Source organism: Carettochelys insculpta, chromosome 22, assembly GCF_033958435.1.
Source record: "Carettochelys insculpta isolate YL-2023 chromosome 22, ASM3395843v1, whole genome shotgun sequence".
NCBI lineage: Eukaryota > Metazoa > Chordata > Testudines > Carettochelyidae > Carettochelys > Carettochelys insculpta.
The window spans coordinates 3,814,561-3,836,754 of NC_134158.1; the positions used below are offsets into that span (position 1 = coordinate 3,814,561).

General features: G+C 54.9%; 1 protein-coding gene and 1 pseudogene across 1 annotated transcript in view; one reads left to right on the forward strand and one right to left on the reverse strand.

The window, feature by feature from the left end:
- LOC142024749 (uncharacterized) overlaps positions 1-15,175 on the reverse strand; it is a 30,976-nt gene extending 15,801 nt beyond the window's left edge. Inside the window, exons 1-4 of the mRNA XM_075016934.1 lie at positions 15,075-15,175; positions 13,918-14,117; positions 9,984-10,097; positions 8,353-9,714 (exon numbers count right to left, since the gene is read on the reverse strand). Of these exons, the coding sequence (XP_074873035.1) occupies positions 8,353-9,714; positions 9,984-10,097; positions 13,918-14,104 (1,663 nt within the window). The 5' untranslated portion in view covers positions 14,105-14,117; positions 15,075-15,175. The remainder of the gene's footprint in view (positions 1-8,352; positions 9,715-9,983; positions 10,098-13,917; positions 14,118-15,074) is intronic.
- A 3,856-nt stretch (positions 15,176-19,031) lies between these two features.
- On the forward strand, positions 19,032-19,207 carry LOC142025351 (U2 spliceosomal RNA; annotated as a pseudogene).
- Positions 19,208-22,194: the final 2,987 nt, after the last annotated feature.

Genomic DNA, 22,194 nt, shown 5'->3' on the forward strand with positions numbered 1-22,194 from the left:
CCTCTCTACAGAGGCTTCTGAATCCCTTTGATCCTCCTGGGCCTGGGGACCTGCGTTTGGACAAGGTAGAGGATTCCAGACAGAACACAGGACATCGTCATATCGTCCTGGGAGTTAGGGCTTGGAAGGCAAGGATACAATTGCCCCATAAATGGCTCACTTGGCTGTGTGTCTGCTGTTTTGTGTTGTACATCTGCACCTTGAAGCGGTCTGATTTTTGACTGAAGTTTCTCCTGGGAATCTTTTAAACTTCTTAAACGAGACTCGTTCTGCCTTTTACAAGTCTCTTCATACCATGATAACGAGGGAGACCATTGTTGATCGGGTTCTTTTCGCTCCACAACCCTCAAGAGCGCCTCGTAAATGGAGGATTTTATCCCTATCAATGGTACTGAATAGAGGGAACTGCAGTTTGGGATTGTCCCAGGTATAAAGATTCCTTTTGTCTAGAAACTTGCAAGTAATTTCCCCTAGTGAGTGTACATAAAAACAGCTGGACGGCCTTTAGAGGGTACCGGCATTCCTGGAGTCTGACCTATCCCCAGCATTGATTTTCTCCCTGTGAGGCACCGAATGGAAGTTCTCCTGGCTCATAGGGTGCAAGGCAGTGAACCGAATTTCACCTGGTTCACAAGATCTCTCCCTGCAAGGCACCAAACCGAAGCTCACCTGGTTACAGAGTGTGAGGCACTGGACCAAAGCCCCCCTGGCTCATGGGGGAGGGGGGCGTGTTCCCAGCAGCCGCTCCAGCCCAGCAGGACGCCTGGCGGGAGTTAAGTCTGCCCGTGCTTAGGGATATCATTAATGGTTAGTCTTCAGAACAGAAACAGAGGGAGGCAACAAAACTTCCCACAGTTCCGTGTGCCGAAAAAGAGTCGTGGCACCACACCAGCTTTTAGTGTCCGAACACAGAGGCCCCAGCGCATGGCTGCCTCACGAGAGACACTGGTGTGCCCTTTGGGAACTGAGACATACAACACAGGCCTAATAGACACAGACAGACAGACACAGACCGTTAGCTGCTCCACAAAGGTGGAACCCGTAGCTCCCCCTTACCCTGATGGCCGCCAGCACTGCAGTCCCAAGCCCCTGCTGGGAGATTCTGTAACAGGTATCCCCCTTACCTTCTATTGAGCGGTCTTCAGAGGCTTGGAGGTCGGGCGCCGGCCCCCCCGTCCGGGCAAGTGGTGCGTTGGGATCTCGGTGGAACCTCCAGATTGCTGAAGCACAAGACGTCTCTGTGTAGGCGGCGAACGTTCAGCTTTACTGAATTCAATCAGGCAACAGATGAGCCAAACTGGACAGGAGTAAAACCAGGCCCAGCAAGGCTGCTTGGTGCAGCGAACTCTGGTATTTTATCCCCTCACGCAAACAACGCCCAGTGTCAGAGGCAGTTAGTTAGAGCAGCGTAAATCACTTTCCAAAGAGAAACTGTTATCAGCAGAGAGAAACAGGTACCGGGGAGCTGGAGCCCCAACTCCAAACAGCCCATTAACGCATTCCATAGAGCTCATCCTCCCGCCGTTCCCAAACAGGTCAAGGAAAGGACCAGCTCCTGTGCGCGCGGGAGTAAGGGCTGTGAAGTGGCGTCTATACAAGATGGCTTCCGCAATCAGTTACAGCTACTCTTTGGTCTACCCCCACCCCCCGCCCCCAGGCTACCAGCAAGGATGGAGAGTCCTCTCCAGCTGGCACCCTCCAACACGCCACATGGCCTGGGCTAGTGTTTGGAGCAAGTGCACTGCCCAAGGGCACCGCCCCCTCTGGGTCACCCCAGTCGGCTGCAAAGGAAAGAGACGTCAGTACGTTTGGAACTGAGGTGACTGCAAGGAGATGCTGGAAAGCAGGTTGACGACTCCTCCCTGCTACCCGCCTTAGGGGCTCCACTCCGCACTTGCTGGCTGAGTTTGCTCCCATAGCCTTTGCCTCTCCCGATCCTGCCCACAAGGCAGTGGGGAAGGTTCTCACAGGGGTGTCTGCCCCGGGGCGGGGGGTGTAAGGAGTCAGGGCCCCTTGGACGCCAGTGACCAAATGGTGGTTCAGACACCATTTGGATTAGCCCAATGGAGGGACCCAAGTATCCCAGACCCTCATCTCCTGCAGAACGAGGGGGCAGAAGCTGCCTCAACACATCCACCATCACATTCGGGTGGTCCACACTGCCCGCCTGGTGCCTGTGGGCTGCTGGCGCTGCCGCTGCTGTGGGCTCACGGACGACCATGTGAGCAAGAAGAGATAACACACAGCAAATGGCAGGGAGGGTCAGTCTGGCTTGATCATCCACACCACCACTCGCTCCCCTGTCGCTGAGCCCCCCCCGCCACCTGCAGCACCCCCCCCCCGCCCACAGACCCCTAACTCCCTCTCCCCTGAGTAAGTTAAGGACTTACTGCTGCTGCAGCCTGGAAGAGCTGCCACCTCCTCCACCAGAGCTACGCGTACCTCAACTGCGCACAGCAAAGCAGCTCCTGCCGTGCGACAGGGCAGCTGTGGCTGTCTGCTGCAAAGCAGCTCCGGCCGCGTGGTGGGACGCCCACAGCCCTGCAGCCAGGCACATCCCGTCACACTCTGCAGCTTCCCCTGCGCCCTCTGGCCCACTCGCAACATTTCCTTGGACCACAGCTCACCCCCTGCACCCTCCACCCCAGCCTGCTCCCAACACCCACCCCACCTGGCTCCCCAAAACTCCTAGTCCCTACCACCCCCTGGGTACTGGTACCGCCTCCACTGGAGCCCCCAGCTAGCAAGTAGAATTTTAGTGAAAAGAGCAAAAATGCCCCATGGTGGGCATAAAAGCTCAGCAGCTGAAAGGTGATTTTTCAGAACAAGCCAGGACCAGGGCACCTTTAATCCCTCTCCTGGTTTTGCTGGGGAGCAGCCCCACAGGATGGGGTGGCAAAGGAGGCAGGTGCGCCAGGGCCCAGCATTTTGGTGGTGGCAGCTTACATTATAGTAGGGGAGGGAGCAATCTTTTCTTTTGTCTTTGAAGAAACACTAATACTCCTTGGGCCTGATTACAGATTGCAGAACATAAAAACTCATCATCTTGCCAATAGATCTCTGGTCACTGCAGTGACCTTTGATATTCTCCAAACAGTTTTGTACTTTGGGGAACTAGAAAATTACAAAGCTATGAGGGTTTAAGGCTTTCGGTGGCAAAGGCTTTTGATGCCCAATATTGGGGTACTGGATGTGTCTGACCAATCCTTGTAATGTCAGAAGACTGAATTGTGTTCCTTAATATGGTGAGCGCTGTGCCAAGTTTTTTCAGCCGTTGCTTGTTGTAAGCAGTGGGGATGGTCCCACTATTAAGGAGAACTATTCTGGCTTCTACACTACTCTGATGAAATGGTCTAGTGAAAGGATACGCGTGTCTGCTCCAACTGCCTTTATCTCGCATTCTCCTTTACCAGAGTTGTGAGCCCAGTTCTTGAGGGGCCATTTGGGGATCTGGGGCAAATAATTTAAAAAAAAAAAAAAAAAAGTCTGTCAGGGATTGTGTTTGGCCCTGAGGGCAGGGACTGGACAGTGACATCCTGAGGTCCCTTCTAGCTCTCTGAGATGTGCAGCTCCAGAGACTGTAGTCTAGGACCTTAAAAACTAACATCTCTTTCTGCAGAAGCGTTCACGGATGAAAACCAGTGTGTCAGCTGCATGGAGTAGAAACAAAGAAACTCAAGTGGGGAGGTGGTTGGACTGTGACACCCGGAGGACGTAAAAAAACCAACCGTGAAATACTCACTCACCCAATCTAGGCGTCTGCTGCCACAGGATGGCGTGAGAGCCACAGGTGTAACTGGCTTCAAAGAAGGGCTCAGTAGCTCATTGAGGATAGGAGCAGCGATGGCTATGAGCCAAGCTGGCCAGGACACAACCTCTTGCTCTGGCTGTCCCTAAACCCCCACCAGCCAGAAGCTTGGACTGCAGGGAACGGGTAGCAGGAAGTTGCCCTGTTCTCTACATTCCCTGTGACCCCGGGTGGCTGTTTGAATGAGAGCTGAGGTCAGTTTCTGGCTCAGCACCAGGCTTCCTGTGTGACCGTGGCACCGCTCTCACTTCACTCTGTGCTGCTCTTCAGCTTCTTTCAATGTGAAGCGGCTGAACAAGGGCGAGTGCAGAATCCCGCACTTCCCTGGGGTTCGTCCAGCCCAGCACCACTGGCTGGGGACCGCCTGGCGAAGGGAGAGGGCTGCAGAAAAGGCCCTGGGGATCTCAGCGGCTGAGAGCTGCATGTGCAGCAAGAAGGCTCAGGGCGTGTGGGATGACGCTGGGCGGGGCACTGCCAGCGGAGCCAGGGAAGGGATTATTTCTTCATTCCGCACCAGCCAGGGCACAGCTGGAGCTCTGCATCCGGTCACCCTAGTGCTCAAATTCACAGCGCGAGAATATCTGCAGCTGATTGTCAGACACACCCAGCAAGTGGCACTAACCCTCACCCCTCGTTTAACAAGTGCTTCACTTACCAGTACTCACTAACACGAGGGGGACACACTTACCACTGTTCACTGTGCGAGTGGACTTCCCCACCCATACGAACCAGCCCCCGGGTCCCTGGTGTCAGGGATTTTTCATCCCTCAGGCATAATCGTCCCCGTGGTCCAGGGGAAACGAGCCTTGGGCCTTTAATATCATTACGGGGCAGGTAGACTCTAAAAGGTACATAGGCTGCCAGTTAGCAGCCCTCTGTAACGGTCACTCTGTGTCAGTTGGTTTTACCGGTAACCTGAACTCACAAACATTTCAAAAATCATAGATTTGAAATCCAGGCTCCTCATTGGATACAGGTGAGGCAGCTTCGAGAGGAGGACCTGTTTGAAAGCAGGACCTTCAGAACGTCTGTATGTAAATAGACTCATGAATAATGTATGAGATCAGGGAATATAAGGCAGCGCCGCACAGCGTTCGGGGCCCTTGGGGCAGAGCTGCCTCTGAGGCGAAGACTTTTTGAAGATCCCCTGAAGCAATTCCATGTCCGCCCTGCTGAGGCACTCGCTGAATCACTCACACTGAGAGAGCAAAGGCAGCAGCTCTGAGGTAAATTGGGCGGGAGACGAACTGGCCTCACCCTTAGGGTGCGGTACTGCGCTCTCGCCCCTTAGCACCCAGAGCCTGTCATCCCTGCGGCACCCCCGACCCCGCCGCCGACAAGCGGCTCAAAGGCGGATTTGGTGCGTGTCGAACTGGCTTCTCCCTGAGGGTGGAGAACTGCGCACACATCAGTTGAAGCCTCGAGCCTGCCACCTTCGCAGCACCTACGCTCTCGCTGCTCGTCGCTGTGATTCTTCTTCACCGGACGTGACCAACGCGCTCGACTAGACTACGGGACTGGACCCTTACACCTGATTGGACACGTAAAACCCCCTCTACGCCCCGAGACACTAACTCTAAACCCTAATACTCCATCAAGTAATTCGGGTTGTGTAGGGGAACTTAACAGACTGTGGCTTAGGTTGCAGTTCTACTGGATTAATTAAGAGCCATAACCCGGAGCTGAATTAATTTGCTCCAAGCTGAGCAATTGGTAAATAAGCCCATAGTTAAGGCTTTGTTAGTTAACTGTTATTGTTAAGATTTCTTTTTTTCCTCCTAACCTTCCCTCTTTCTCTCTCCAATCCCCACTGGGAAATCCGTCATATATTATCTCAGTTGGGAGGAAACCTTGATAGGCTGGACCTCAAGGTTTCCAATAGGGTGGCTCATCGAGCCGTCCAGAGCAAATAGGGGTAAAAAAAAAACCTACTTTAGCTTCCCTAGCTCGGAGAAAAACTCACTTCAAACCTCATTAAGTCTCTTTACCGTTTTGTTTGACAAGGGAAGTCTCTCATAAACTCCTTCCATGGAATTCTTGTTAATATTTAGCGTAAGTGTTTAGATCATATATTTTTATACGTTAGTTGTTCACGAATAGTTATACAAGTTTAGTTCATCTGCAGTGTTTGTTCGTTTATATGTTGCTGTGTTTTGGTTAATAAATACAGACATTACATAGTTTATTTTTCCTCTCCTTGTCTCACCCTTGCCTTTAACGAGCGAGCCAGCTCCTGACCTACCGGGAATTAGCTTCTCCCCAGCCTCTCCCCTCTCGTACAACACTGGTCTCTAGGCCCCCTGCCAGAGGTGGGTGGGATTGGCCTGCTGAGGAGCGGAGCGGCCTTTGTCTGTCGGCGGGCTTCTGCCGTCTCTTCTTTGCCCTCGTCTGAGGCCCCGTGGGGATCCGAACAGGACGCTGGTGCGGGGTCAGCGGGGGGTCCATTGCCCGCGATTCTGCCCACACTGACACCTGGCTGGGGTGTGGGGAGACCCACAGCCCTGCAGTTGGAGCTGCGCCGGCTGCAAGGTCCCTGACTGGGGCTGGGGAGCCCCACAGCCCGGGGCTGGAGCTGATTGCTTGGGCGAAAACTCACTGGTTCCTGGCAGGAGCTGCTGTTCGGGCCCCGGGCTGGGGAGCAGTGGAGTGGGTGGGCCTGCGTCCCCCTCCCCCACCCTGAGAGAAGTAGCCCCTCCCCTCTCCCAGCCCACACTGCTTTGGTTGTGTGTCTGTTACCGCGCCTGTGCCAGGGCAAACCACCGGTGCACTGGCTGTTCTGCTCAGCCCTGCTAAAAGGCAGCTGGGCCTTGCTGACTGCTCAGGGCAGGGCTCCTACGCTGTATTGCTCGGTTTAGGGGACTCCCCCAGGCAGCGACCACGTCAGCACATCTGCACGTCAGCCGACATTGACAACAGTGAGTGTTGCCAAAGCAAAGAGAGGAAGGAACAGAGCAATGATCACTGCCGCTGCCGTGCCCGGGCGCAAAGGCGACGACAAACACTGCACAGACAGAGGCAGAGGAACCAGCAACGTTTGCTCATCTCATTGTTACAGGAAGTTTTGCATCGTTTTACTTGCCCAGGTGCCTTTTTAATTCCATCTGTTCCCATGGGGATCCGCTCTAGAGTCTCTGAGAGGGAATGTCTGTCTGTCTGTCTGTCTGGGTCTGGGCTTGTCCATTGGTCGAGAACTCCTAAATGGTAAGAACCAGGACCACCCACTCTGGTCTGCAGCTTTCTCTTCTTGTAACTTAGAGCCAGGCTGGGGTGTGGGTGTGCCAGGGATTGGATGGGCTGCACCGGGATGGCTTCTCAGGGCCCACACAGAAAAGAGACGACCACCATCTGAGAAAGGGGTTGGCTGGGGATACCCCCTCTCCCGCACCCAGGACTATCGCAGCCATGAGCATCCCACCCCCAGGTGCCCTTGGGGACAGCTGCAGCTCCCTCCCCGCTAAATTCATACAGGGACAGAGCTGGCTGTTCCCCTCCATCAGGGAGCGAGGAGAAAGTGCACATTTGCTGCATTCCTCTCCGGCTGGGCAGTGCAGAGGACCAATGACCCTGACCCTGGCCCTGCCGCAGGCGAGGGACATACGCCGCTCCCCTGGGTGTACCTGCTGGAGCTGCAGCAGCCAAGCAGAGGTGCTTCTCACCTGGGCCCAAAGCTGCTGCAGTGAAAGGGGGCTTGGACAATGGTCTCTCCCCAGAGTCCCCATGCACTGACCCCTCTTCTCCAGACACACCCAAGAGCAACAACTCAAGTGAAGCATTTTCAGTTTATTTAATTAGAAAAAGAGACACCAAAAATTAATCAAGTTCAGGTCCTGAACAAACTCCAGTGTGTCTAGTTCTTTTATAAAGGAGCAGGGGTTAATGTAGGGAACAAGTCGACTTTATTTTAGTTACTTGACTGGCTCCGTAACACCACACCCTTGAGGAATGAGAAGCAGTGTGGTAGTTCATGGGGTTCTCACTGACTTTTTGCCCAGTGGCCTAGCTTCAAAAATAGCAAAAAAGAGAGAGTTACCAGATTTCTCTCCTGTGTGAATTCTCTGATGATCAATCACATCCAAGTAGCCATGGAAGGTTACGCACATGAGTGCAGTCTGTCGGTTATTCTCTTGTGTGAACTCTCTGATGATTGACAATGTGCGAGTGTTCCCAGACAGACAAAACAGCTGGAAGGTTCCTCTGATCTGTTAGATTTTAGTCGTGACAAAAGCTTTTCCCACAGTCAGATCAGCTGAAAGGTTTCTCTCCAGTGTGGGTTCTCTGATGACGAACAAGACTGGAGCGCTGACAAAAGCTTTTCCCACACTTGGAGCAGGTGAAGGGTTTCTCCCCTGTGTGGGTTCTCTGATGTACAACAAGGAGGGAATGCCAACTGAAGCTTTTCTTGCAGTAAGTGCAGTCAAAGGGTTTCTCTCCAGTGTGGGTTCTCTGATGACGAATAAGATTGGAGCGCTGACAAAAGCTTTTCCCACACTCAGAGCAGTTGAAGGCTCTCTCTCTTGTGTGGCTTCTCCTATGAGTAACAAGACTTGACCTCTGTCTGAACCTTTTCCCACAGTCAGGGCAGCTATAAGGTCTCTCTCCTGTGTGGATTCTGTAGTGACTTCTAAGAGTTGAGTTGCATGAGAAGCGTTTCCCACAGTGAGAGCAGTGGAAGGGTTTCTCTCCAGTGTGGGTTCTCTGATGATCAATAAGACCTGAGCGCAGCTGGAAACTTCTCCCGCAGTCAGGGCAGCTATAAGGTCTCTCTTCCCTGTGGATTCTGCAATGACTTCTAAGACTTGAGGAGCATGAGAAGCTTTTCCCACACTCAGAGCAGTTGAAGGGTTTCTCTCCTGTGTGGCTTCTCCTATGCGTAACAAGGCTTGACCTATGTGTGAACCTTTTCCCACAGTCAGGGCAGTTATAGGGTGTCTCTCCTGTGTGGATTCTGCAATGACTTGTAAGTTTTGAAAGCCGCACGAAGCTTTTGCCACAGTCAGAGCAGTGGAAGGGTTTGTCCCCGGTGTGGGTTTTCTGATGGTCAACCAGATATGAGCGTTGACTGAAGCTTTTCCCGCAGTCAGAGCAGAGAAAGGGTTTTCCCCGGGTGTGGATTCTCATATGTTTATCAAGGCCGGAAACGTCACTGAACCATCTCCCGCACTCAGAGCAATTGAAGGGTTTATCCTCTCTGTGAATACTCTGATGTTTAACGAGGTATTCACTCCTGCTGAAGCTTTTCCCACAGGCAGTGCAGTGATAGGGTTTCTCTCCGCTGTGAATTACCTGATGAGTGAGAAGGTGTGAGTGTCGCCGAAAGCTTTTCCCACACACAGAGCAGTGGAAGGGTTTCTCTCCTGTGTGGGTTCTCCTGTGTGTAACAAGGTTTGACCTCTGTCTGAACCTTTTCCCACAGTCAGAGCAGTTATAAGGTGTCTCTCCCATGTGGATTATGCCATGACTTTTAAGACTTGCGGAGCATGAGAAGCGTTTCCCACATTCAGAGCAGTGGAAGGGTTTCTCTCCAGTGTGGGTTCTCTGGTGATAAATAAGACCTGAGGGCTTTTGGAAGCTTCTCCCGCAGTCAGGGCAGATATTTGGCTTCTCTCCTGTGCGGATGCTACAGTGACTGTTAAGACCGAAGCTTTTCCCACAGGTTTTCTGTTGTTCGCTCTCTTTAGTGTTTTTCACACCTCTGCTCCCATGGCTGGAGTTATCCTGCCCCTCCCCTGCATGGTTTCCCTGCTGTCTTTCTGGGCTACGCTGACTCTCACAGGTCCCTCTGTGCTCAGGACTCTGACAAACACGACCTTCAGAGCTTCCCAGGAACATCCCACAGGAGGCCACTTGCTCTGGTTCTTCCAGCTGAAGATTCTCCTCGTTGCTCTTGAGCAGCATCACCTCACCTGCTGGGACACAGAGAGAACCAAACAGCTGAAAGGAAAACTCTGAAGGGGAAACGCAGCCAACGGCTGATGGAAAGATTGAAATCACATGAACTGAGCTGGCTCCTCCTTCCTCACAACCCTTCCCCAGAGGAGGGACCCCAGCCCTGCCCCAACCCTCTGGCTAAGGCTGATGACAGGCTGAAGGCTCAGTCACTCTGGATGAAAAGGCACAAGTGACATCTCGGAGGACACAGAAATCGGTTTCTGAGTCTCTTTAGCTCACTGCTCACCTGTGTGGGGGTCGCTGATGATCTCCCCTTTCTCAGCACCCTGGAGATCTGGGTCCCCCAGCGCCTCCCCTCGCTCCACCCAGGAGATCACATCAGCTTCGGGAACTGGAAATCCTGCTTGGGGAGCAATTAACCAAGTGCTGATCTTGTTCAGGAAGGTCCAGGCCATTACTTCTTCCAGCCCCAGGATCTGAGCAGCCCACCCAGAGAGGCTCCTTCCCCACCTGGCACAGGCCGGGCTCTGGATGGTACAAGATCCCATGACACACTCACCTGGGGTACAGGTGCCTCACCCCTGCCTCGGGAATGGCCCAGCTCATTCCTGGGGGAGCCGAGTGCTCTGCTGCACTCTCTAGGGTACAGCTCAGCCTCCCTCTTGACCTGTTCCATCCCCCCCATCCCAGGGCAGGACAGGACCACTCAGCTCAAACAAGTCACTCGATTTGGTGTTGTTTTTGTGGATAAAAGTAACACAGCTACGCCCAATGCCTGGCACCAGGCAGGCCCTGAATTTAGCCACGTGGAGGGGGAACCCATCAAACCCATGAAAAAACCTGCACAGATACAGACACCATCTTCCTCGCCAAGTGCAAATTGATGGACGTCCCACCCAACGGGCTGAAGGTGAAACACTCACTGCAACCGACACACTGCAGGGACTGTGTCGAGAGATTGGTCACACAGTCCCACAGACCTGAGGAACCACCTGTTCAGCTTCCTGTGCAGCAAACAGGGAAACATCACAAGGAGCTCTCAAGTCTGGAGCCTCTCCTAAAAAACAACCTTCCACACAAACGTCCACGTGGCTGGACTTTACTGAAAGGAGACAGGAGAGTTACAACGCCCACTGCACTTCTCTACAGGACTGTAAACTCTCTAACCTCCTACTTGCCGCATGGGGCCACAGTAGTGGTACCCGTAACTCACCTGGCAACATTGTCAATCTATCCAACTACGCACACAGCCTGGCAGAGGAGTCTGTGCTATCTCGGGGACTCTCTTTGTGCCCCACCACCCCCACAAACATGACACAGTTCTGTGGGGATCTGGAACCCTGCCCCAGTTTTGCCAGGAATACTTTCAACAAGACTCAGAACAGCCCTACAGGCACCATCACACCTAGAGTACAAGAAGAAGAATTCTGCATGGAATCCTTCCTGGCAATCAAAACGACAGACTGGATCTATACCTAGAGCGCTTCCGCTTCTGTGCGCAGGCAGAAATTGTGGCAAAGTGACATTGCTTGTCCCACGACCTCAGCCGTGCGGAATGCAATGTCACCCACAGCCTCAGAAACAGCTCTGGCATTGTCATCCAAGAGGCTGTCAAAGGAGCTGCTGTTGTCATCATGAATAGGTCAGACCATGAAAAGGAGACTCCCAGGCAGCTCTCCAATACCACCTTCTACAGGCTACTGTCCTCTGATCCCACTGAGCAGCACACACAGAAACTGCACCGTCTGCTCAAGACACTCCTGACAAAAGCGCAGGAACAGATCTGCACAGACACACCTCTAGAGCCCCAAGATCCATAAATCTAGACATTCTGGAGGCACCATCAGCTCAGGCATTGGCACTCTCATTGCAGCCTTGTCCAGCTGTGGGGACTCTCTACTCAGACCTTATGTTACCAGCACTCCGAGCTATCTTTGAAACACTACTGACTTCCTCAGGAAACTGCTAGGCACTGGTGATCTTCCTGAAAACACCATCCTGGTCACCATGGATGTCAAGATCCCTTACACAAAAAAACTCACGTGAAGATGGACTTCAAGCAGGCCTGTTCTTGCCTGTGGCCAGACTGCCAACCTTAAACAAATTCTCACCAGCAAGTATAGACCACAACACTGTAAATCACAAACCAAACCTTTCAACAAACCTTAGCGCCAACTCTACCCACCAATGACACCACCGCACCTGCTAAACCGGGCTTGTGAGTTCAATCCTTGACGAGGCTATTTAGCAATTGGGGAAATAGATGCCACAGACAGTGCTTGGTCCTGCCAAGAGGGCAGGGGACTGGACTTAGATAACCTCTCGAGGTCCCTTCCAGTTCTAGGAGATGTGTATCTCCACTTATATTTTAATTTAATTTGAACCAGCGGGGCTTATTTGCCTGCACATCTAAACTGGACAGTCCCTACGTAAAAGAATAAATGGATGCAAATAAGACAACAGGAAGGGTAACAAAAAAGCCTCCCGGGACGCTCAGGAGCAGATTTAAAAGTAGCCATCCTGCAATGCAAAAATGTCAAAAGAAAACGTCAAAGAGCAACTGCAGAGCTGCAGTTCACTTGCAAATGTGACACCATCCATTTAGGATTGAACACAGATCAGAACCAGCTGGCCAAGTTCAAAAGCAGTTTCTCTGCTCTGGCTGTTCACATCCCCACATCAGCTGCTGGAAGTGGGCCACATCCTCCATGACTGAATTGCTCTCATTAACTCCGGCCTTCTTCTTGAGTGGGTCTCCCTCCTTTTCTTGTGCCTGTATATTTTTACTGGACTCTGGAATTTCCACGTGGTGCATGTGGTGAATTGGGCCTTTGCCCACAAAAGCTGATGCTCCAGAAAATCAGTTCATCTGTAAGTTGCCACAGGACTTCTCTGTGTTTTTGCTCGACTCAAAACATGAGCTCTGTGAGGGCTGGCAGGGCCGAAACCGAGGCCCCAGGCAGGGCTCAGACTGCAGCTGCCACATGGCGGGTCACTCGAACTTGGAGAGAAAGGCTCTGGCAGAGCTCTGGCTCCACAAGGGCTCTGTCCACAAAGCTCCTGGCTGGGGCCTGGTTCCTCCGGCTCTTTGGCTCTGATGCGCTGCTTGAATCAGCAGGAGGCAGAGGAAGTTGTCTGAGCAGGGAGGCGAGTCCCGGGCTGGCTGCTTCAGATCCTGCCCAGGCTCCTGCTCTGCGACCCCTGCTGGCCTGTGGTTGGGTAGGCCCTGCGAGCGACCCACAAGAGCTGCTGTTCCTGCAGCCGGCCATGGCGGTGTTTGGCTGTGCTGCTCTTTGTGGGAAGTGGTTTTTGGTGCAGCTGGGCTCCCCCTCTGCTGTCTCAGTTCTACTCTGCCACCAGCAGCTTCTCTGCGTGGTTTGACACTTCCCTCCTGCAGCACGGGCTTGCTGCTGACTCACGTTCCAGCCGCACCAGGCGCTGTTTCCCTTGGTGCAGGAAGGCGACTGGCAGAAGTGCGGCTGGAGGGTGTTAGTTACATCCCCGGTCTCCGCCTCCCCCACAACCTCCTGCTGAGATTCTACCTGCGCTTTTGCCTTCACAGTTTTACTCCTCACTGCCCAGGTTTGGCCCCACTCGGTGTCACATGAGCTAAGTGGGCACCTCCCAACCATCTTCAAAACCCCCCAGTATCAATGAAGGCCGAGGACGCTGGACGAGGTGTGTTATGAGACCTACGGGGAGTGACACTGCATCCAAACTGGGGCACATGTTACTCATAACTGGTTTGTCCTGTGTCTGGTTCCCACCAGTGACTCCCGAGAAAGCAATCTACTGTACATGGGAGAGCTGGTGCGCCTGTCTGGGAGTTTGTGTTTCATTATTCTAGAACTCCCCCTGAACGGTAAGAGCCAGCAGGGGTGCAGCACACTGGCCCCAGGGGTACCCTGCAGGGACTAAGAGCAGCCGGACCCAGCCCCACAGCTCTGGTACCCACCGTTCCTGCTAGCGCCCCTCCACTCACACCTCTAGCCAAGGCAGATGGTGGGAAGCACATGGAGACCTGAGCTGTGGGAAGAGCTGCATCACTGCCACATTCGTGAACGTGCTTCCCCTGCGAGGGGCTGTGGAGGGGACAGTCTCTCACAGGGTAACCAGTGATTCCTGGGGCTCACACTCCTGACACTGGGGACAGGGACAGGGAGGGACCCTGAACCAAAGCCAACCCAGCCTGTGACACCCCCGGGGACAGGGCTCCTCACCCAGCCAGCGTACGGTCTGGTAATTCTCCTGCATCACCTCCCTGTAGAGAGCTCTCTGCCCCGGGGCCAGCAGCCCCCATTCCTCCTGGGAAAAACACACAGCCACCTCCTCCAAGGTCACCGGCTCCGCCACCGCCATGTCCTCGCTCTGTCTCTGCAGGTCCGGGGCTGCTCTGGAGCCAGACATGGGGGCTCTGCACCTGGCAGGGGAAAAGGGCAATGAGGGAACATTTCAGACGGGGCTGGAAGCCGCTCCGCATCCCCTGGCTCCCCACACTCGCTCCCTGGGGCACACGTGCTGCACACGCACATTTGGGGAAACGCTCGAGTCTCACAGAACCACCTCGCACAAGTCAGATCCCAAATCCGTCCTCGTTTCTCTCCAGACACGGCCTGAGCCCCAGCACTGCTGCGCACTGGAGTGTGTCCCACGGAAACGTCACGTGGTTAGTGACACACCAGGGGGACAAGCCCGGAGGAAGGGAGCAGCTGAAGGGACAATGAGGGTCACTGAACTGCACCGCGGGGGAGCACAGGCACCGTGCGACGAGCGCCCGGCCCCGCTGGGGAACCGGGGGGCGGGGACGGGACACAAACCCACCCAGAGCTCTCGGATCCCCTGCGGGGGGGGGGGGTGCAATGGACTCAGGGCCCCAAATCACTGAGGGGGACAAGGGAGAAGAAAACCAGGGGGGTGCAGAGGCCCTGGGAGGAAAACAAGGGAGCTGGGGGAGAACCGAGCACAGAGCCCCCAGCACCCACTGGTCCCTGCGGGGTGCAGAGCCCGCGGGCGCCGCCCAGAGACTCCGCCTGGAGGGGCGAGTGGAGCCAGGAGCGAAAACCAGCCCCGGGTCACAGCCCTCGCGGCCGGCCCCGTCCCCCTCCCCTCCCCGGGCGCCCCGGAGCCGAGCGGGGCGAGTGCGGGGCGCTGGGGCGGCGCCTCTTTGGTCCCCGCGGGGCCCAGCGCCGCGAGCCGCCCGCAGCACGAGGCGAACCAGGCGCCGCTGCCAGGGCGGGGCCGCGCGGGCGGCAGGAGGAGGCGGAGCGGCCGGGACCAGGGGAGGGGCTGGGACGGGGAGGCCGCGCACGGAGCGTCCGAGACACAAACGGGGGGGGGGGTGGAGTCACTTCCCGGCCCGGCCCGGCCCCCCGCTCACGTGGCGGCGGCTCCCTGTGGCTCGCGGTCTTCGGGCGGCGACAACCCGGCGGAGCGGCCACAGGAAACTGGCTCCTAGAAAGTGACGTCAGGAAAGGAGAAGCTAAAAGGGACAAAGGAAGTGACGCATGCGGAGGCGGCGGGCTGAGAAGAGAAGTGACGCAAGAGGGAGGCGGGGGCGGGCTGCGTCAGGGGCGAGCAGCAGCCCAGGGGGGAGGGGTCCCTGCATCGAACCTGCCAAGGGCTCGTCCTGTGTCCCGCCCCTTCCCGCCCCCCCACTCCCATTGGCCGAGCTGCCTGTCAGCCCTGCCCCCCCGCTCCCATTGGTCGAACTGCCTTTCAGCCCTGCCCCCCCGCTCCCATTGGCCGAGCTGTGCGCCTGGCTCCGCACTGGGTCATCCGCGCCCTTCACCCCGCCCCGCCCCGCCCCAGCGCTGCGCGGACCCCCCTCTGTGCTCCCCACAGCCCCAGAGGGGAGCGAGTCTGTGCTGGCCCCGCCCCTCGCCCCGGCCCGGCCCCGCCCCCTCGCCCCGTCTGTCCGGCCCCAGCAGCTCGTCCCGGCCTGTGTCTGTGGTTTCCCCGCGGGAGTTTGTTCTGTGCCCCACGTGGTCCCCAGGCGGGCAGATCTCCTGGGCTGGGGTCAGTTCCCCTCCGGGCCCCTCCCTCCCTCCCTCCCTGCCGCCCCCAGCCTGGATTGCCCGTGTCAGGGGCGGCTCTTCTCTCCGCCCGCCCGCAGCCGGGGGCGTCTTGTGCCCCGACCCTCGCAGCGGCCCCGATTTGTACCTGTCCCAGTGCGGAGACCCCCGTGTGTGAAACCCCCTTTTCAGTTCCCAGCCCCTGTCCGTCCCTGACACACACCCGCGTCCTGCAGCGCTGGGAAGAGTCACACGTGTGGGGGGTGCGGCGGCGGGAACGCAACGCTGCTGCAGGCTGGGAGGGGTGTGTCTGCCAGAGCTCATCTGCATGGGAATGCAAAGGGCGCGTGTGTGACACCTGCCAGGCAAAGCCTTGTGGGGAGCGAGTCAGCCCTGAGATCTGCTCCCTTGTAAACACCTCGTTGTAAAACCACAATTTATGCTGACACTCAGTGTGGGAGCTGTGAGACCTCCCCAAGGCTCTGGGTTGCTGTGGGGGACAGGGCAGTCGCCATCGCTGCGTCAGACATTGATTGCACAGGGCTCCCTCCTTCAAAGCAATGCGAAGAGGAAGGGAAGTGGTACTAGTTGGGTTAGTTTTTTGGGATCCTGCTCTCTCCCCGGTCTGTGTTTTGGTTCTATAGCTATAGGTTTGTTTGGACTAGTTTTCTCTATATGTTAAAAGGTGGAGCTGGATGCTAGAATGTCCATGAAACCCCACTCTGGAGGTATTAATAGCTGAAGTTACAGAATAGCAGCTGAGCCTACACAGAGCTAGAATCACAGAGTTCTGCCTCAGGGCAATCCCCAGCAGTGTGATTGGTAAAGGAGCAATGACTGGCAGGTGGCCAGTAGGATCGGCAGTGGATGAACATGGTGACTGGCAGAAAAAAGGCAGGAGAGGTGGTGCATGATGGGGGGCTGCTGGAAGGAGCAGCGGGCGGCTGGTAGGAGGAGCAATTAGCTGTGGGCTCTGGGTCCAGAACTGCACCGTGGGAGGTACATCCTGTAACTGTGTGTGGGGAAAGGGCCAAGAACCCCAGCGAGAGACTTGGTTCTATAGCATACAGGGGTGGGATCTTGTTTTAGATATCCGGCATCTGTCACTGTAACCGTGGGGTGGGTTTTGGTCATTAAATAAGCTGTTTCTGTCTTAGACTCTGTGCTTGTGGGGGGGGGGGAAGAACCTCCTTACAGGCACCCAGCAAGTGGGGTGAAATTATCCCAGGCCACTGGGTGGGGGCTGGAGCTGGTTGGTTGTATCCTTGACAGGAAACCCCCCAGGAGCTGAACCCGGCCCTTCTGGCAGGCACCTGGCATTAACAGAAGGGTTACATAAGTGGGGGCTCGTCCGGGATGTCTTTTGCTGGGTAGTAGCCCTCACAAGCACATATATATAACATGGTAAGAAGCCCAGTTCTGTTGTTGCAGGATAAGTTAGAGTTTACGCCATGGCTGGCCGTGTGCTAGAAGACTGGTGTGAGGAGTTGAGTATCTATCCTCGGAATTGTATATTAGTATTGGGGATACCTGAGGGTAGGGAAGATGGCCCAATTGAGGCCCTTCTAACAAAAGCCATTGATTCTCTAGCGAGGTGTCACATACGGGGGCCTAGACCTCAAGTAGAGGACAAAGCCTCTGTGGTGCTGTGTGAACTGCCAGTGGCTGTGGACTCTTTGCAGATCCCAAGTGAGAGAAAGACTCCCATTGGCACACTGAAAGTTGTGATCACCAAGGCCTTTGCAAGGGGCCCTGCCTCACGTGCCGGGGTTGAGGAGAAGGTTATCGCCTTCTTGGCACAGGAAGGAAAGACTATGGCAGACGTGTTGAGTTTACTGAGTGCCGAACCATGGGCCCCTGGCTCTTCAATGGCTCTGCGGTGTCAGCTCGCTGCAGCGAGGGGGCGGGCTGCATGCAGATTAGGTGTTTTAATTAGGTGTTTCTAGTTTTAAAGCTGAATTATGAGGTGAGAGAGGTTTTGCTTTGACCAGCTAGAAAGGAGCTGCAGGATGAAGAAAGTAGGTGAACTTGCCCATCTGTGAAAACTTTGTTTCAGTGCTCACATGTGATGCATTGGGCTTAGTCATTGTGACATTTAAAATTGTCCAGATGGGTGGGCTTTGTAAAACTGTGACAGCAACGTATTTTTTCTTGGCCTTTTGTGGACAAAAAGCAAGTATAATATTTTGTGTTTTTTTTCTCTTTTTTTAGCTATTTTTTTGTTCTCATATTTTTTATTTAATTTTTTTTTATTTTATTTTTTCTGGTACTTAATGGGTTGGGGAGTTTTATGTTTAAAGACTTCTTTTTTCTCAGGGATTGGCTGATAAGCTGATATTGTTCATCTGTAAAATATTCCTCTTTTTTATTCTCTCCTAGGGAGTGGGATTGATTCAAAAGTCAATATCTTATATTGGCTACGTCTACATGCGAACGCTACATCGAATAAGCTATTTCGATGTAGGCTTCACGTGTACACGTAGCTGTCCTCCAGCACCACATCGAAATAGGCGCTGTGAGGGAACGTCTACACGCCAAAGTAGCACACATCGAAATAAGGGTGCCAGGCACAGCTGCAGACAGGGTCACAGGGCGGACTCAACAGCAAGCCGCTCCCTTAAAGGGCCCCTCCCAGACACAGTTGCACTTAGCAACACAAGATCCACAGAGCCGACAACTGGTTGCAGACCCTGTGCATGCAGCATGGATCCCCAGCTGCAGCAGCAGCAGCCAGAAGCCCTGGGCTAAGGGCTGCTGCACACGGTGACCATAGAGCCCCGCAGGGGCTGGAGAGAGAGTGTCTCTCAACCCCTCAGCTGATGGCCGCCATGGCAGACCCCGCTATTTCGAATTTGCGGGACGCGCAATGACTACACGGTCCCTACTTCGACGTTGAACATCGAAGTAGGGCGCTATTCCCATCCCCTCATGGGGTTAGCGGCTTCGACGTCTCGCCGCTTAACGTCGATGTTAACATCAAAATAGCGCCCAACACGTGTAGCCGTGACGGGCGCTATTTCGAAGTTGGTGCCGCTACTTCGAAGTAGCGTGCACGTGTAGACGTGTAGACACGGCTATTGTCTGTTACTTGTAAAGTATTTTCCCCTTTTTCTCCTCAGGGTAGCGATTGGTTAAAAGGCCGATATTTTATATTCTCTGTTATTTGTAACAGTTTTTTTTGTCTATCTGAGACTAGATGGGTTTCTTGTGTAAGTACTAAGATACTGTTTACTGTATATTATGCTCCATAACCTGTTCTGGTTTCTCAGATGATATATTCTTGTGTATGTTAATTTGTTATGCTCCTTGCTGTATTTGAAACATTCCCTCAATAAAACTCATTTAATCTGTTCTTATCAGTTTAATATCTGATATGTTCTTTTTCTGAGAACTATCTATTAAAGGTATTTCTGAAACTGAGAGTTGGACTAGGAGCTTGCTCCATCCATTCCAAGCATCAGCCTGGTATTGCAGTATTTCCAGGAATGGTGCATCTCCTTTTGGGGGCAGTAATATCGTTACAAAAATAGATTTTAACTTTTAAGCTATATCTACAATACCCAAAAACTTCAAAATGGCCATGTAATTGGTCATTTTGATGTTTACTAATGAAACGCTGAAGTACATATTGAATGTGTCATAAGCATGCAGGTAGCTTTGGCACTTTGAAATTGACACAGCTGGATACTCCAGATAGAGCTTCTTTTTTAAAAGACCCTGGCTAATTTAAAGTCCCCTTATTCCTATGAGCAGGGGGCAATAAGGAGACTTTGAAGTAGCCGGGGTCCTTTGAGCCTTGCACCTTCCCTGGGAAACCTGGGGTTCAAACACATTCCTCCCCAATTGGCCACTTGAGACCAGGAAGAAGCCTACGTGACCCAAGGGGTATAAGGAGAGGTTTGGCAGCCCACCCGCTTTGAGCTCCAATCACCTACACCTGCTGGCCAGGTCCGGTATTGATGCCCGAGACTGGGGACGCCTGGTTCGTATCTACTTCTTCCCGTGGGACTGAGAGAAAGATTCTGGTCACACCGGATCTAGGAGGCAGGGGTAAGAATTACACCTGTATTGCACTTCTTTCCTATAGGAATTGAGGGAAAGACTCTCGTTCCACCAGGTCTAAGAGGCAGGGTTGAAAATCACACCTGCAACGTGCCTTTCTTGTGTACACATTACTTGTATTAGTTTAAGCAAGCGAGTTTGTCTAGAACTTAAGTTCTTAAGTTAAATTGTGTTGTTTCCCCTTTAAAAACCGCGGGTACGAGCTGTTTTTGGCTATAAACTGCTAAAAACCATTAACCTGTCACTCAAACCAGGGGAAGCCCTGACCTTATCTTTAAAACGCGTTTACCCCTTTGATCTATTGGAAAACTGCGATGGATCGGCCATTACCTTTCACATAGAACTGTAGAAAATCATTATCTTGTCTGTCAAACCCCAGGGGGTCCTCACCTTAACCGGCGAGCTGCGGTCAGCAATGACCTTCTGCAAACATGAGTAACCCCAAGAAAATCATCGTCCTGTCACTCACTCGGCGGCCATCTTGGTTTCATTCATAAATTGGGCGGTCACTTTCAAACCCCTTTTACTCGTGGCAGCCCCTTGTGTTGTAAAATCGCTGTCAGCGGTTTCCCTGTTAACTGCTGCTAAAGTTATTAACACAAAATTCACAAATTGTTGTACTTTAATCGTTTGTCTTAGTTAAACTGTTTCTATCTTTGTATAAATAAAAGTAACTGTTAAAGCCTCTCTAAGTGTAATTTTCCTCTTGCTGCTGTACCCGAACTAAACGCAAACCAAAGAACCCAGCCTGCCCTGGCTGCTCAGCGCAGCTGCTCGTGCGGCATCACCCCCTTTGCCCCACCAGACCTTTAACTGGCACATGGGCATCGGCTCACAGTTGGTGCTTCCTCTGCTAACTTTTCCCAGGCACTTGTGGAATGAATTTGTTCCGTGCACCCCTCATGTGAAATGGGACAAGTCACCTCCATATTAGCAGTCTGACAAAGCGTGGCGGGGAAGGGGTGAGGCCAAGGGGTTTGGCGTGTGGGAGGGGGGCTCAGGGCTGGTGCAGAGGGTTGGGGGTGAGGGTGCTGCCTGGGCGTGCGGGCTCTGGGGTGGAGACAGGTCTGAAGGGATTGGGGTGCCGGCTGGCCCCGGGCTACAGCAGAGAGGACCCCCCCCAGCTCTCCCCCCAACACAGCCCCCAGGCGGAGGCAGTGGGAGGCACCACGTGGGGATGGGCTGGGAGATCGACATCCCTCCCCTGCCCTCAGTAGGACTGGGGCTGGCGGGGGCTCCCCTGGGCCGGGGGGTTCCCCAGCTGCAGCAGGTCCCTGCCAGGCTGGGGCGCCTTTCCCCTGGCCGCGGCAGGCTCGGGCCAGTTGGGTCCCGCAGCGCCCTGCTTGCAGGGAACGTCGCCCCAGGTGACCTCCGAGAGCAGCGTTCACCCCCAGCGGGGCGAAGCGGCGCCACGTGTCCCCCACCCCCGGGAGCAGCCCCAGCTCCTCGCCCCCGCCAGGAGGCCCGGCGCCGGCACAGCCCAGCGCCGAGCTCCCCGCACAGCGGCCAACGCCCCGTGAGCTCAGCGCCCCGGGAGGGGCTGGCCGGGGAGCCCCGTTACTCCCGGAGCAGCAGCCGGGCGGGGCGGGGCACGTCCCCTTCGCGTCCCGCTCCCCCAGGCGCGCGGGAGCTGCAGGGGCGGCCCCAGCGCGGCAGCGGCGGAGGGCGCCGGGCTCGAACCTCGGCTCGGGGGAGCCCGCGGGCGCGGGCGGCTTTAGCGCGCCCCCTGGCGGCCGCAGGTGGTCACTGCCGGCAGGGAGCTGAAGCCACCGAAGCAGCCGCCCGGGCTGACCAGACCCTCCCAGCACCTGGTGTGACCCAGACATTTCCCGCCCCCCGCCCCAGCGTGATCTGACCCAGAGCCCCTCCACCGCCTTCCAGCCTTGCCCGATCCAGACCCCCGCCCACAATGCTTCCACCCCCCCCCCCCGGCACCCCCCAGTCCGGTGTGAGCCAGGTGCCCTGCTGCAAAGCCCTGAGTAGTTTCCGGGGTCTGCCATCAATCCAACTTTAGCCACGCCCTCTTTCCCTTGAGCCACGCCCCTTTCGCCAGATGTGCCGTCCCAGCCCTTTCAGCTCTGCCCACCTGTCCTTGGCAGTCGTGCCCTGGCGCGTCACTTCCGGGGGTGTGGCCTACCAAAAGCAAACCTTCGCCACAACGCCTTTTCCCTTCAGCCACGCCTCAGCCCTTTTAGCTCCGCCCACCCCTTTCACCAGAAGTCCCACCCCCTTAACCCTTTCGACCCTCCCTCCTGCACCAGAAGTTCCACCCCAACCTTTTTAGGCCCGCCCCCTGTCACCGGCAGACGTGCCCTTGGGGGGCAGGAGTACATCGGGGTCAAGTGAGACACGTGCCTGGAAGGAAAGGGTGTCATGCGACCCCTCGAAGGACTCGCCCCGCCACCCTCTACCAATCGGAGCGCA